Here is a 12,535-nt window from a genome sequence, read left to right on the forward strand (position 1 = left end):
TAAATTACTTAAAACAACCCCACGAAAACACTTTTATTTCTAATTAACATGAATCCACTGAATGAAAGTTGAGTAAATGTATAAGGCATGCCAAAATATATACCCATATTCTTGAGTAATATTGCTATGGATACATTATTACAATATATATTGATTACATTATTAGAGATCAATACTTGATTTTCACTAATTTCAACTTGTGTTACATAAAATTATGTAGAATTACTTCACACAGCTGTTCTGGAATGTTTGTAAGAGCATTTTGGTGGAGCTCCAGTTTCTCAAGGTGTTCTAGATGACTAGATAAGCAGCTGTTCTGGCTGATGGCATCAATATTCTCCAGCTCATTTGATGAAAGATCTAGTGATTTAATATATTCTTTCTCTGAGATCAATGAAGAAAGGCTGTCTGATGGTCTTATATTTGATGACAATTTTGAGACTCCTTCTATTAAAACAAAAATGTGAAAATACCATGATTTAATTTATCACTTAGGTAAAATTACAATAATTTAGCTGGGGAGCGAAAGATGCAGAAGAGAGTGAATGTTTGGATATTGGTTAAGATCCAAATCCATGAAGTATTCTATTAAGACACAGAAATGTATAAGACAGTAGGAAAGGAGAAGAGGTGAATGTTTATGCACTACACAACAGAAGGAGCTTTTGAAAGCTAGTAAGGGCACTCATGAAATTCCATTGCCTACATTTGTGAAGCCCAAGAAATAAAAATTGCTATATATGCATTATTTGTACTTTACTGTAGTATTTCCAGAATGTATCCTTCTCTTAAACAAATATATAATATGCCTCAAATCTTTGCATGCTATGCTTGTGAAAGCATTAAGGATTCAAAATCTGTTATATACCTCAAATTGTACGGTTTACTTACTAGGGGATTCATCTGAGAGCAAGAATTTTCGTCTTTGTTTCATTAATGGTTCATAATCTGAGCCAGGTCCCTGCAAAATCCAAGAGAAAAAGCATTTAGGAACATATGCATGTTCTGAAATCATCCAAATTCAGTAAAACTCTTTTTATTGTGGTTTCTTTTTATCAGAGCTTATAGGGGGAACACAAAAAAAACTATACACTTGAACTCAAAATAACAATAGGTCACATCTTTATAAAACATATTGATCCAGGAAATAGGAAAGAATGGTAGATTTAAAGTGCAGTGGAAGCAGTGCATTTCTGGCAACCCAGAATGATTTTCACTAGGGTGCAGTAATAGGGTGGGGCAGAGTATTACAAAACATAACTTCCACCAGGAAAGCCAGTCTCTCCAGTTTCCTTTACAGTCAACAGAAAGAGACAAGCTCCTTTCAAAGGAATCCACCACTTCGATTCCACCAATTTGTCCTCTTATGTCTTAGGGCATCAGTCTCCACTGATAATTACTTATGAACAGCTTCACTAGGGGAAGTTAAGTTTTTGTGACTGGGCCAAATGTATTTCCATTTGAACACCAGATTGGAAATTTGAATACTTCAAAAGGTTGTCTACTTTTTATTGATCATAATTTTTTGCTGACATAAACTCATCCACACAGTGCACCAGAACAGAAGGAAACACTGAATGGCAACGGTGAGACAAAACCCATATGGTTACATGACCTTTCCTATCACTTGACCATTAACAATTTTGGAGTAGTCTACATAGGTGGACTTAAAAGCCTGGAATGAGCACGGATCTGACTTACCACAGAGTAGGAATGTCGTGGCAAAGTAGGAGAACCTCTCTGACATGCCATTTCCCTACAATATAAATCAGCAACTGCAATGGAATTGGACTTCTTTTTTGTAAAAAGTGGACCTTCACTCCCTTGAACACAGGAACACAAATAGTAAAAAAATGTATTTAAAGATGAGGCTTAGAATTCAACTGTACTATAGATGCTGACATACAAAGAAGAGATGCATTTCAAAAGCATCAATACTGGCTAAATCTCACTGGTCAATTCTGTGTGCAATAGGCAAGAATGTTGTCAGTATGTTTTAGAGCAGAGGGGCCATACTCACTTGACATTCTTCAAGTAGGAACTGCAGGTGGTTGCAGGACCTGCACTGATGATTTATGATACAAAAATTTCCATTGGGTTGGGATCATGCATGGTTCATAGCACATGTTTCTGCTACTTCAGTGTAAATAATTTTTTTAAATAGAAAAGAGTTGTATTTCAATAGATAAATTTGCACTCCCACATTTATTGAGAATGAAACATCAATTACCACTCTGGATTGGTGATTTAGGAGACATTTGGTGTCATTATCTGGAGACATTTGATGTCCCTTTTCCCAAAGCTACTTTTAAAACTTCCAAAATCACTCCTGCATTTTTTTATGATAACAACTTTTCTACACGGGGCAACAAATAGTCTATAGAAATGAAAAGTGGTGCTGAATGATATAAGGAAAAGAACAAAGCAAAATAAAAAATTTCCTTAGGAGTCTCTGATTCCAAAATTCAAATTCTTCATCTATGTTGATTTCAAGTAATCAGCTGTTCTAAAACAAGAGCAACATCTGAACAACAAAAAAGATACATTAAAATTAAGGCTAATTTAATTAATAAGTTGCTGGTGTTTATAGACAGAAATGCTGTCTTTCTATAAGTTAAAGGCATTCAAATGTCCTGGTTGCAAAGAATGGTGTTGGGTTGAACATAAATCTGTCATTTACACTTTCTGATCAATTAGTTATCTTTGGGATAGGGCTTGTTTCACCTACTTTATTTGTTAATAACATAGTCCTCTATACCAGATCTGGTTGTATGAACTTTATTTACAGGCTACCGAGGGAACAGAGGAGTTTCTAGATCACAATACACCGGACTTCATGAGGAGACAAATTGGGCTCTTGAAGCTCTTGCTTTTTGTCATATAAGGCTTTAAAGGCAGCTCAGAAATAGACATAAAAAGTCAAAATCTAAATTCAGTTGCAAGAATCTTAGTCTTTCTTTCTACGAAAAACTGAATGCATGACAAACTAATTCTAAATGTTTAACTGTGTAAAATTCTTCAAGGTCTTAGTTTTGTAGATGAAGCACATACTCACCACAAACTGTTTTCCAATGCTACCCCAAACACAATTTTAGATAGAAGTTTTTTTCTTTATGGGAGGTGTTAAATCTCAAATACAAATAAACGACTGATTTATGGCCATAGTCTAGCCCTAGTACATTAGATTTGGATTACAAAAAGCAAAAAAGAAAAGAAAAACTATTACCTTCACTATCAATATCATCACTCAAAGGAAAAATACTGTCCACTAATGGGTCAGGTATGAAATTCCAGTCATAGTTTCTGTCCACTCCATCTTCAGACAAGTTTGGATCGGAGGAGGCTCTTGATCTATCCTCTGAAATGTTCTTCATCTGGAATTTGAGCACCATCCTTGCCAGTGCAGAACCTGCACCTACATGTATAAGAAATGGAAAAAATAAAATAATCTCCAAGAAACCTAAGTAGCTTCAAAAAATAACAGAAATAGCTTGACGTATTTTCAAAGTTTTGCCAAACTTTCTATAGTAAGCTGAATGCTATGAAGAGATTCTCAACTGAAAGTCTTCACTGAAAACACATTCATAGAATCATCAAAAGATAGTGACACATTTTGTACAGCAGTATCTATATATACTCACTCTGTTTTCTTGTTTGAGTAAGTTTATCTGGGAACAAAGGAATGAGCCAGGAAGGCTCTAATCTGCCAAAACCAAATCCTCCAAGACAAATGCTGCTGTTGGTGACATCAAGGCTAAGCTTCCTTAAGAGCAAGCTGATGATTTGGCTATCTCCTCTCTTTATACTGATGGTCAAAGCACTCCGAACATCCTGCTCTCGAGCACCACTGGCTAATAACAATTCCACCAATTTAGGATTACTTCCTTTCTCACAAACCTAATAGAGAAAAGCAATTAAAACAAACCAAGAATATGAAGAATTCAAATAACACCTCAGACTGCATTAAGACGCTTGTCTCAAATTCAGAAAGACTTTATTTTTAGGATTGTGTCTCTTTCTCAATTATGCAATTCCTTACTCCTTGAAGCATATGCCTGCCTAAGGTGTCTGAGTACCAATTCCAACTTTCATGCAAATTTGCCCAAATGTATCAAATGCTTTAGATCTGCAATTATAATTTTTGTCATGAGTGCACACAATTTTCAGGCAGAAATGAATGGTAATTTATCTAGTTTGGTAATTGCATGTGGCCTATTGCAACTCCATTTATGTATCTGTTTAGTGGAAAACAGACACTTAGGGGTTATCATCTGGATATTTAATGAACAGGCAACAATAGTCAGTCTCATCAAGCCTTGCCTAATGACAGTGAGCTCAGCTCTACTGGCTTTAACTACCTGAAAGGAGGGTGTAGCCAGGTAGAGCTCGGCCACTTGGCAACCAGTGACAAGAGGACATGGCCTCAAGCTGCTCTAGGGTAGGTTCAGGCTGGACATCAGGAAGAGTATCTTCACTGACAGGGTGATTAAACATTGAAACCCTAAGTGGTGGAGTCCCCATCCCTGGAAGTGTCCAACAAACAACTGGATGTGGCACTTAGTGCTCTGGCTTAGTTGACAAGGTGGTGTTCAGCTAAAATTTGGACTTCACTGTCATGGAGGTCTTTTCCAACCTTTATGTTTCTATGATTCAGACAGCTCCTCCCAATCTCCAAGTCTGCATTACTACACAGACCAGTGATTGTCAGTATTAAAAACATTTTATAGAAATACTTTCAGTTACATCAATATGTCCACTGTGGTTTGCAAACACTGATTTGCCTATCTCACACTCTGTGAATGGATGGTCAGTTCCAAACCCAGCTGTGCTTCATCACCCAGAGAGTTCCACCAGGAGAACTGAACACTTCCTAATTCCCTTCAGGCAGTATTGGTGGGGTTCCCTCAGACTATTTAAAACTTTGACACTGAACCAAAATAAAGAAGTGCTTATGCATATCACTTAAAAAAAAATTAAATGTAAAGGTGGTCACAGTTATCAAGAAGCACTTGTGGGCATGTGGGAGCAGCATCTCTGTTCTCTGTGTTCTACCAAATAAATATTTACATGACAAAAGAAAGGAACCCAAAAGCATAAACTTATAAGCAATAAAATTGTACATATATTTCCATGTATTACCTGATAGATTAAAGAGTTTGTCTTTGTCTTCTTATTAATATCAGCTCCCAGTAAAAGTAAACATTCAGCCATAATACTATTGTACTCCATACATGCTTTTTCCAGCATTGTATTTTTTAACTCATCATTTTCAGCTATTTTAGCAAAACATCTACAACACAGGCTTTGAAACTGAATGGGAAGACAAACAATCAAAGTTAAGACAAAAAAGCTCCAACATTTTTCAGCTGTAGAGCTGTCAGAGAAAGAAGATACCTGTTGATCTCGCTGGTCAGTGAAACACATAGACATCTGGTAGAAAATTACTGTGTCAAATGATTCATTTACCAGCAGCTTTGCAAAACAAGGTGACAAACCAAGAATTGCCAAGATTGCGTGAAATCCCTAAGAACACAATGAGAACATTGAAAGAAGTACATGTTAAAAACTGTCGCTTTAAAACAGGTCATGCAACAAAATCAAAGTTCAACCAAAAGATTTGTGCTTTAATTTTGTTGTCTTACTTTTAAACATGCAATAGTTAACAAATAGGAGAGGTTTGGGTGAGAAGGCAGGAAATAGCAGGTATCTCTGTTTATATAGCTGTCCACGATTGTTTAGCTGACCCACTTAAACAGATATTAACTGACACTTTGAAAAGTCAAATATGCACCATAATATCTGACAACATCCTGCCTGGCAGTGACAAATGTCCTTGTGATTTCCTGAAAGTGTAAAGAGGAAACAATCTCCTTTTAATGATATGGAATGAAGACACATCCCCTATTCTAGTGTGTTGCTCAGTAATCCCTAAATTTAAAAAGAACTATTAGGCTAAATGAAAAAATAACAGGTGTATCTAGCAAGTAAGAAGAAATACAAAATTATACTGTGATTCTGCAAGTAAAGTTCACCTAGAAGGATGAACTGGGTAAATTATGGACTCTTTGTCCAAACCCAATTGAAACTAAATCATTTAAAGTGACTTCCTTATTCCAGCATATTATTTTTATTTCTCTCTACATTGGTTGCTAAGCTAAATGTGGAAAGGCTGGACAAAAAACAGCAGCAAAGGAGGGAGGCTGTATTTGCAATATTTACATATTCATCTGAAAGAGAAGTATAGAAACTCTCACAGAAAGCTGATATCATGTGCAAACTCTATCTCGCTAGAAAAATGAAACTGGTAGCAAACAGGGAAAACTTCTGAAGCAGTGGAAACAGAACTTTACACAAGGATTAAATGTGTGTTTACAGACAAAGAACTCTCCTTCCATATACAGATGTGGGTCCCAAGCCTGATAGTATTCCAGTAATATCTTTTCTTAAATACAGCATTTCTACACTAAGCTTATTCCTGGTGACAAGGCTGGGAACAAAGTCATCTTCTATAACTTCTCAAAGAAGGGCAATCAGTACTCTAATGATGGTTACTTCATGAAATGTTTACAGACTGACAGAACAATGGATCGTGACTGAGAAATTTGTTCTAGTTTGCAGATCTCAGAAGTTTTAGATAAACAGTTAACCTATGCTTACACATTTTGGATTGAATATATGCCTCCAATAAAACAATCTCTACAATATATGTCTCAGTTTAATTACAAAGGTTCTAGTAATCTAGTAATTTCAATAAAATCAAAATCAAGTAAGTAAAATAACGAATTATACTTGAATAACTATATTAAAATAATTTTCTATGGTTTTGAGTTTTGTTTTTATCTTTGAAGACAGAAATGACACATACATGCATTTGGATTTCAGTGACTTCTTTAAATCGTCGCAGAGTAGAAACCAGAACTGCTGACAGGACATGCATGGTTGCAATACACAAACTCTTCCGTGTAATCAAAGAGCGTAGAAGACTCAAACCCAAACACTGTATATCTAGAAGAAAAATAAATATTATTCAGACACTGATAATTCAGACATTCTGAGTGGAATAAACCCATGACTAAAGTAGTCTTTTAGTAACATTCCAGAAAGTCACTTGCACAAGCTATTACATAGCCAGGCATAACTACAATGTGGGTACCTGAGGACGGTGAAACACTGCAGCCTTCTCTTGCCATACAACCTACATCACATCCAGCACTAAAGAGAGCAACAGATCTGGTACAAACCTCCTACCATGCCATTCTCATTCTGCTGACAAAACACCTTCCCTACCTTGTTCATCTGGGTACATCTGTAGGGTGTGAAGCACAGTGTCAGTAGCTCCTTGCTGGGTTAAAATTTCCAGCGCACCAGTGCATTCAGCTACAGAACCAAGCAGCTTTAATCCACACTTCTGAATGCTAGGATTTCCAATAAACTAGTGGAGAAAGGAAGATAAAATCAGATCAAGATTGTTCTGCTTACAATGGCAACAGAAGAGTTGTTTGTTCTTAAAGCTGCTCTGCAGTAACAAGTGAATGTTGTTTCTTATGTATGTGAAATTACAGGTGATGTGACAATAAATAACAATCACAATTCCAAAAAGATTTTCTTATCAACCATCAGTTTCAGATGCTCATAACTTCCTCAGATTTTCATATTATTTTCTGAAAATATATCCTAGCTACTTTCTAAAGAAAAATTGGATTTTTTTCCTTCAAGTTCTCATTGATAAGTTTACACCATTTTCCTAGGTCAAGCAGAGGGAGAAAATGTACTTCCTTTGTGGTTAAAAAAGAAGAAAATATGGTTTAAATGTGGGTTTGTTTTTTTTTTTGGAGAACTGGAACAAGTGATAAACACGCTGGCAACTGAAAAATATTAAAAGAAAAAGATATGAAGCAACATACCTATTACCATCCCCCACTTTTAGATGGAGCAAACCTAGATGAGGCCTAGATCTCTGTCACAGAGAATGTCACAGCCACCACAAATCTGCAAAATCTGCAAAATTATTTCAATGGAGTCATGTCCATCTTCCTCCTTATTCTGTCTCTAGTTTTTAATTACATGTGTCAATTTCTAGACTTTCTGGCTGATATTGTGGTACCCCAAACCACAAACCAGTTGCATTGGAAAATACAATCAGGATGATCAGAAAACACTGAAGACCTTCTCAAGCAAAAATTACCTCCTTTGTTTACTCCTATATCTGATACCTTCAGGCCAAGATTTCTTTTAGACACTCTAGAACTATTTCACTGATACATTATTTGCTCTGACTTCTACAATAAGAGACATAAATTTCCTTGACTGAATCTGTTTGGCAAGCATAAAATTCCTGAGAGAGACTTCTAAAAAATTAGGAATTGCTACGTTTTGATTGTGGTCATGTGACCCTTGAAAACCTTGTAAAGATTGGATTCTTCTGAAGGCCATGAAGTGAAACATTTCCAATCACTAGGATTTAATGTTAATTTGCTGTGCAAAGTTCCCAGTGTTTCCTTTGCATAGTCTGAAACAGCCTTTCATTTTTCAGCTTCTCTTTCAAGGTACTGTGATCACTGTATTTTACAGGGGCTGGAAAAAGTTGAACAATGAAAAGAATGCAGATAACTGAGTAGTCCACTCAGTTCTATGTGTAGCTGAGGTGTAGGCATGAGGACACTTTTCATATGTACACTAGCCTGTTTTAAGAAAAAAGAAATACCAAATAAACTGTATCCTTGAAAAAACCCTTTTTTTTTTTTTTTAATAAATATCCTTTGGAATTACTGTATGAAGAATCATCTAAATACACTGCAGAAAAGAAAGTAAGAAGAAACCCTAAAAGATTCATGAAACTTGGGAGTTAAGAGTAATTCTTAGAGTAAGAGTAAGAGTAGGGAAATCAATGCAGAACTAAAACTCACAAATTATTCACTGTTTTAAGTGTAAAATAATGAAAAAATCTGTAAGAATAAAGCTTTAACTATACCCTGTTTAAAGCATTAAGCACCAATGAGTGAGTTCCCTCCAACAGACACTGGCTTTTAATGACTTTTCCTGTAAGTGCAAAAGCAGCATCTCCCACATCTCTGGAAGAACCATTCTGGTGTTCATTCTTTGTATCTGCAACAATGGAAAACAGCCTTCCTCAGAACAGCAGATTTCATATGCTCCCCACCATTAACCCAATAATACAGTCTAACAAATGAGCACTGAGGTGACTCTGAGAGCATATTTCATATCTTATGGTACTTTCAGAAGACTGCATTGCAGAGACTGGAATCCCTCCAGATTTACATTGTAATGTGAGTACATTGTGCTTGAAAGGAAAATTTCACCACATATTTGCTCACTGCTTACTATGAAAATACAAAGTCGTGCCAAAGAATCTGTTCTAAGGTACATTGCAATATATTACTTTTTTGAGGTATGGAGTTTCCTGATACCTACTTCAGAATGCCTCTTCCTTCTGGTAAGGAGACACTATAGAGAAGCTATAAACTATTTGTTCTTGCTCACTTGGCAGCACATCATAGGACAAATTTTACACACAGATGACATTAAGTGGAATATGAGCATATACAAAAAAAGGTCTTTCAGATTTACCCTTCTTGTAGCATTTGGCACTTGCAGTCAAGTGACACTACAGAAAGTACCCAGAGATCCTTTAAAAGTCACTTCAGCATTCATATTTATTGTGATTATTATTTTTCCCATGAATTACTTTTTTATTCCCTAATTAACCTGCAAGTTCCAGCATCCAGTTGGTGCTCTCTGTGTTTGATTACACTTTAGAAGGGTCTCACTTCCAGGATATTGGCAAGCAAAGCACCTTGCCTCCATGTTAGAACATATATATCAAATCTAAATCTCGCTCTTCATTGAAAAAGAGAAAAGTATTAGGATTAGAACTCAAATAATAGAAGGAAACTGAAAACCTGCAATCAGTCTGCATATAAAACAGGTTACTCTTTTCAGAGTTATTAGTTTTGTAAATGTTCAGCTCATACTGCTGAGAGATACTTGCAAAAGGTTGCTCTGAAAAAAAATCAGTACCCATTTCTGTACTCCTACACTCAATATCAGAGGAAAAATGCAAGATTTATAGCAGTACACTGACCAAAAGAGTTAAAACTTTTCCAATATTCTACTAAAGCCATAAAACTAGTAAAGAGCATTTTTTCACCCTCTGGATTGCTGATAAAGAGGGTTTTTTTTTTGAAAGGAACTTCTAACTAAACAAAACTACTTTCTCCTTTGTGATAGAAAGTAGTATATAACTGTATATTTTATATCTTTAATAGATCACTGTCCAGTTTTTATGTTCCTTATGTTTGACAGAAGCACTATCAAAACAATTGCATTTTGTAGTACAACAATGTTCATGTCATTATCACGGTTTGCTCTCACTTAAAGGGCATTGATGATGCAAACCACAATGACACTGATAGCTCAATACTCTCTCCCTAAATTCCTTAGAAGGAATGGAGCTAACTCTTCACTGCTGAAATCAAGGGGAAATCAGCAGTGATAATTTTGGTCTGTTATCTTCAATACCTCAAATATTTTTTCCCATCTTGTATGTTCTTAAAGACTTATGGCTGTTCTCTGCTATGTACAGAACTACAATAATTTTCTGAAGTCCCATTAAAGGCTGTCTCATTAGATAAGAAAGACTAAAACCCAGCTATCTGATTCTATTCTCTGATTTGGTGTATGCCTTTGGATGACTTACTGGGCATCATGAAGTGTAAAAGGACTCGAAGTGCTTCCAGTTGTACAGAGAGTGATTTTTCATGTTTCCTCATGGCTTTTACAACTTCAGATACTGCTACTGTCATTACATCCAGATGAGGGAAACTGAAAATATTATTTATAAAATAAATAAAAAGAATGCATTTCTAAATTTCACATGTATTTGTCCTTAATTAACACTGTATGATAACCCTTTGGAACACTGTAAATCTGAAACATAAATTAAACTGTGGTACTTTTCTTCAGCATAGTAAACTATTTTCATGCCATTCCATTAATTCAGTCTGTAAACAATTGCATCCTAGCCAACAAGAAAGTAATATTAACAAAATGATATTTTAATAATCAGAGGTAATTTTTTGGGAAATTTCTTATCTCTCAGTGGAATTCAGTGCGGCTAACAGAAGGGGAGACCACCCAGCAATTGTCTATTTGAATCTCACTGCACAAGAATCATGAAGGGAAGAACATGCAGCTCCCTACATACACCCACCTGGGCATTTGATTACAGGGCTTACCAAATTCCATGTCTTAAACAGGGCTGTCAGTTTGTGGTCAATTTCCCTACCAGTCAACAACTTAAATGTAATCACTCTTGGCACAGAATCTCAAAACTCTTCACCACGAAAGTGAACATGCATTTCTAATTTTATTACCTTCCTTCAAAAACATGATTCAGAATCCTGCAGGCACTTTCAATCACTTCAGGAGAATGTGGATGTTTCCTCATTATATCCAAAACATTCATATGTATGCCTTTAGCCAGTAGTGTCTTCCTAATATTTACTGAAACACAAAACAGCAAGCATCCTATAAGTAAATCTCTTTCTCTGTAGTTCTCAAAACCAACTTTTTTTCCCTCCTTTTTTTTTTAATGTTTTCACCTCATCAAACAGACATTATAGTATGAATTAAAATGGGAAATAATTTGAGCTGAAGCTGACTTATATTTGCATAGCTCAATCAAACACCTTGTAATTTCTGTCTAATTAGTTTTTATACAACTGCTACTTTTACTTAGGTAAAGTTAACATGGGAAGAAGAATGTATAGTCTCACTTATATTTTCAGAAATGTTCATTCTTAAACCTTTCCCTTGTAATTACATTTTGTGATCATGTAGGAAAGCTAGAGCTTAAAACATAAAAAAAAAACCCCTTATAACTTCAAAATTAAACTTAAAAAATGAACTTATATTTATTAATTCTCTTTACTTTGTTAATTCACTTTTTGCAAATTCAAATATCCAAGCACAAGTTGTAGTTATAACTGTAACTAATAAAAATTAGAACATTATTAAAATTATCATAGTAACTACCACAAAATCTTGTTATTCCCAGTTCAGTACATCCATTTCAGATGGTTAGTTCAAGCAATACTATGCTAGAAGGTTTTACTAAGCTTCTTTATGTCTATTATTTCTGCTGTAAGCACATTACTTGAGGGGGAAATCAAAAAGAATACTAATTAAAAAAAAAAAGAAGAAAAACTTGCTTTAGACTTCCAAAAGGAATCAGAGGCCAATTGTCAGTAACACACTATGTGAGTACCTGGTACATGACAACAGTATGCATACATTTATGAGATCTATTTCTCAGTATAGATACATATTGAACCCATAACTAATTATAAAACCCTTTCTGTGTTAGGTTTTATGTACTTGGATGGCTCAATAAACTGGTGATAAAACAATGCTTTCTCACTTATAGAATGGTAATTAACTGTTAGGATTTTTCTTCCTATCTAGCCGGTAGTTTTCAATGTGCAGTGTGCAAATCCCTTGAGGTCCATAACCATTT

At 35.3% G+C, this 12,535-nt stretch overlaps 1 protein-coding gene across 4 annotated transcripts in view; it reads right to left on the reverse strand.

The window, feature by feature from the left end:
• The window catches only part of LRRK2 (leucine rich repeat kinase 2), a 63,874-nt gene that overhangs the window by 31,557 nt on the left and 19,782 nt on the right, over positions 1 to 12,535 (reverse strand). For all 4 annotated transcript variants that reach the window (XM_030292054.4, XM_072919831.1, XM_072919832.1 and 1 more), the window contains 12 exons: positions 11,394 to 11,523; positions 10,718 to 10,842; positions 8,972 to 9,105; positions 7,288 to 7,432; positions 6,866 to 7,005; positions 5,395 to 5,523; positions 5,140 to 5,310; positions 3,642 to 3,897; positions 3,227 to 3,415; positions 1,702 to 1,823; positions 892 to 961; positions 227 to 447 (listed from right to left, as the gene is read on the reverse strand). In XM_030292054.4, coding sequence (XP_030147914.4) covers positions 227 to 447; positions 892 to 961; positions 1,702 to 1,823; positions 3,227 to 3,415; positions 3,642 to 3,897; positions 5,140 to 5,310; positions 5,395 to 5,523; positions 6,866 to 7,005; positions 7,288 to 7,432; positions 8,972 to 9,105; positions 10,718 to 10,842; positions 11,394 to 11,523 — 1,832 coding nt within the window. The remainder of the gene's footprint in view (positions 1 to 226; positions 448 to 891; positions 962 to 1,701; positions 1,824 to 3,226; positions 3,416 to 3,641; positions 3,898 to 5,139; positions 5,311 to 5,394; positions 5,524 to 6,865; positions 7,006 to 7,287; positions 7,433 to 8,971; positions 9,106 to 10,717; positions 10,843 to 11,393; positions 11,524 to 12,535) is intronic.

Source organism: Taeniopygia guttata, chromosome 1A, assembly GCF_048771995.1.
Source record: "Taeniopygia guttata chromosome 1A, bTaeGut7.mat, whole genome shotgun sequence".
Classification (NCBI taxonomy): Eukaryota; Metazoa; Chordata; class Aves; order Passeriformes; family Estrildidae; genus Taeniopygia; species Taeniopygia guttata.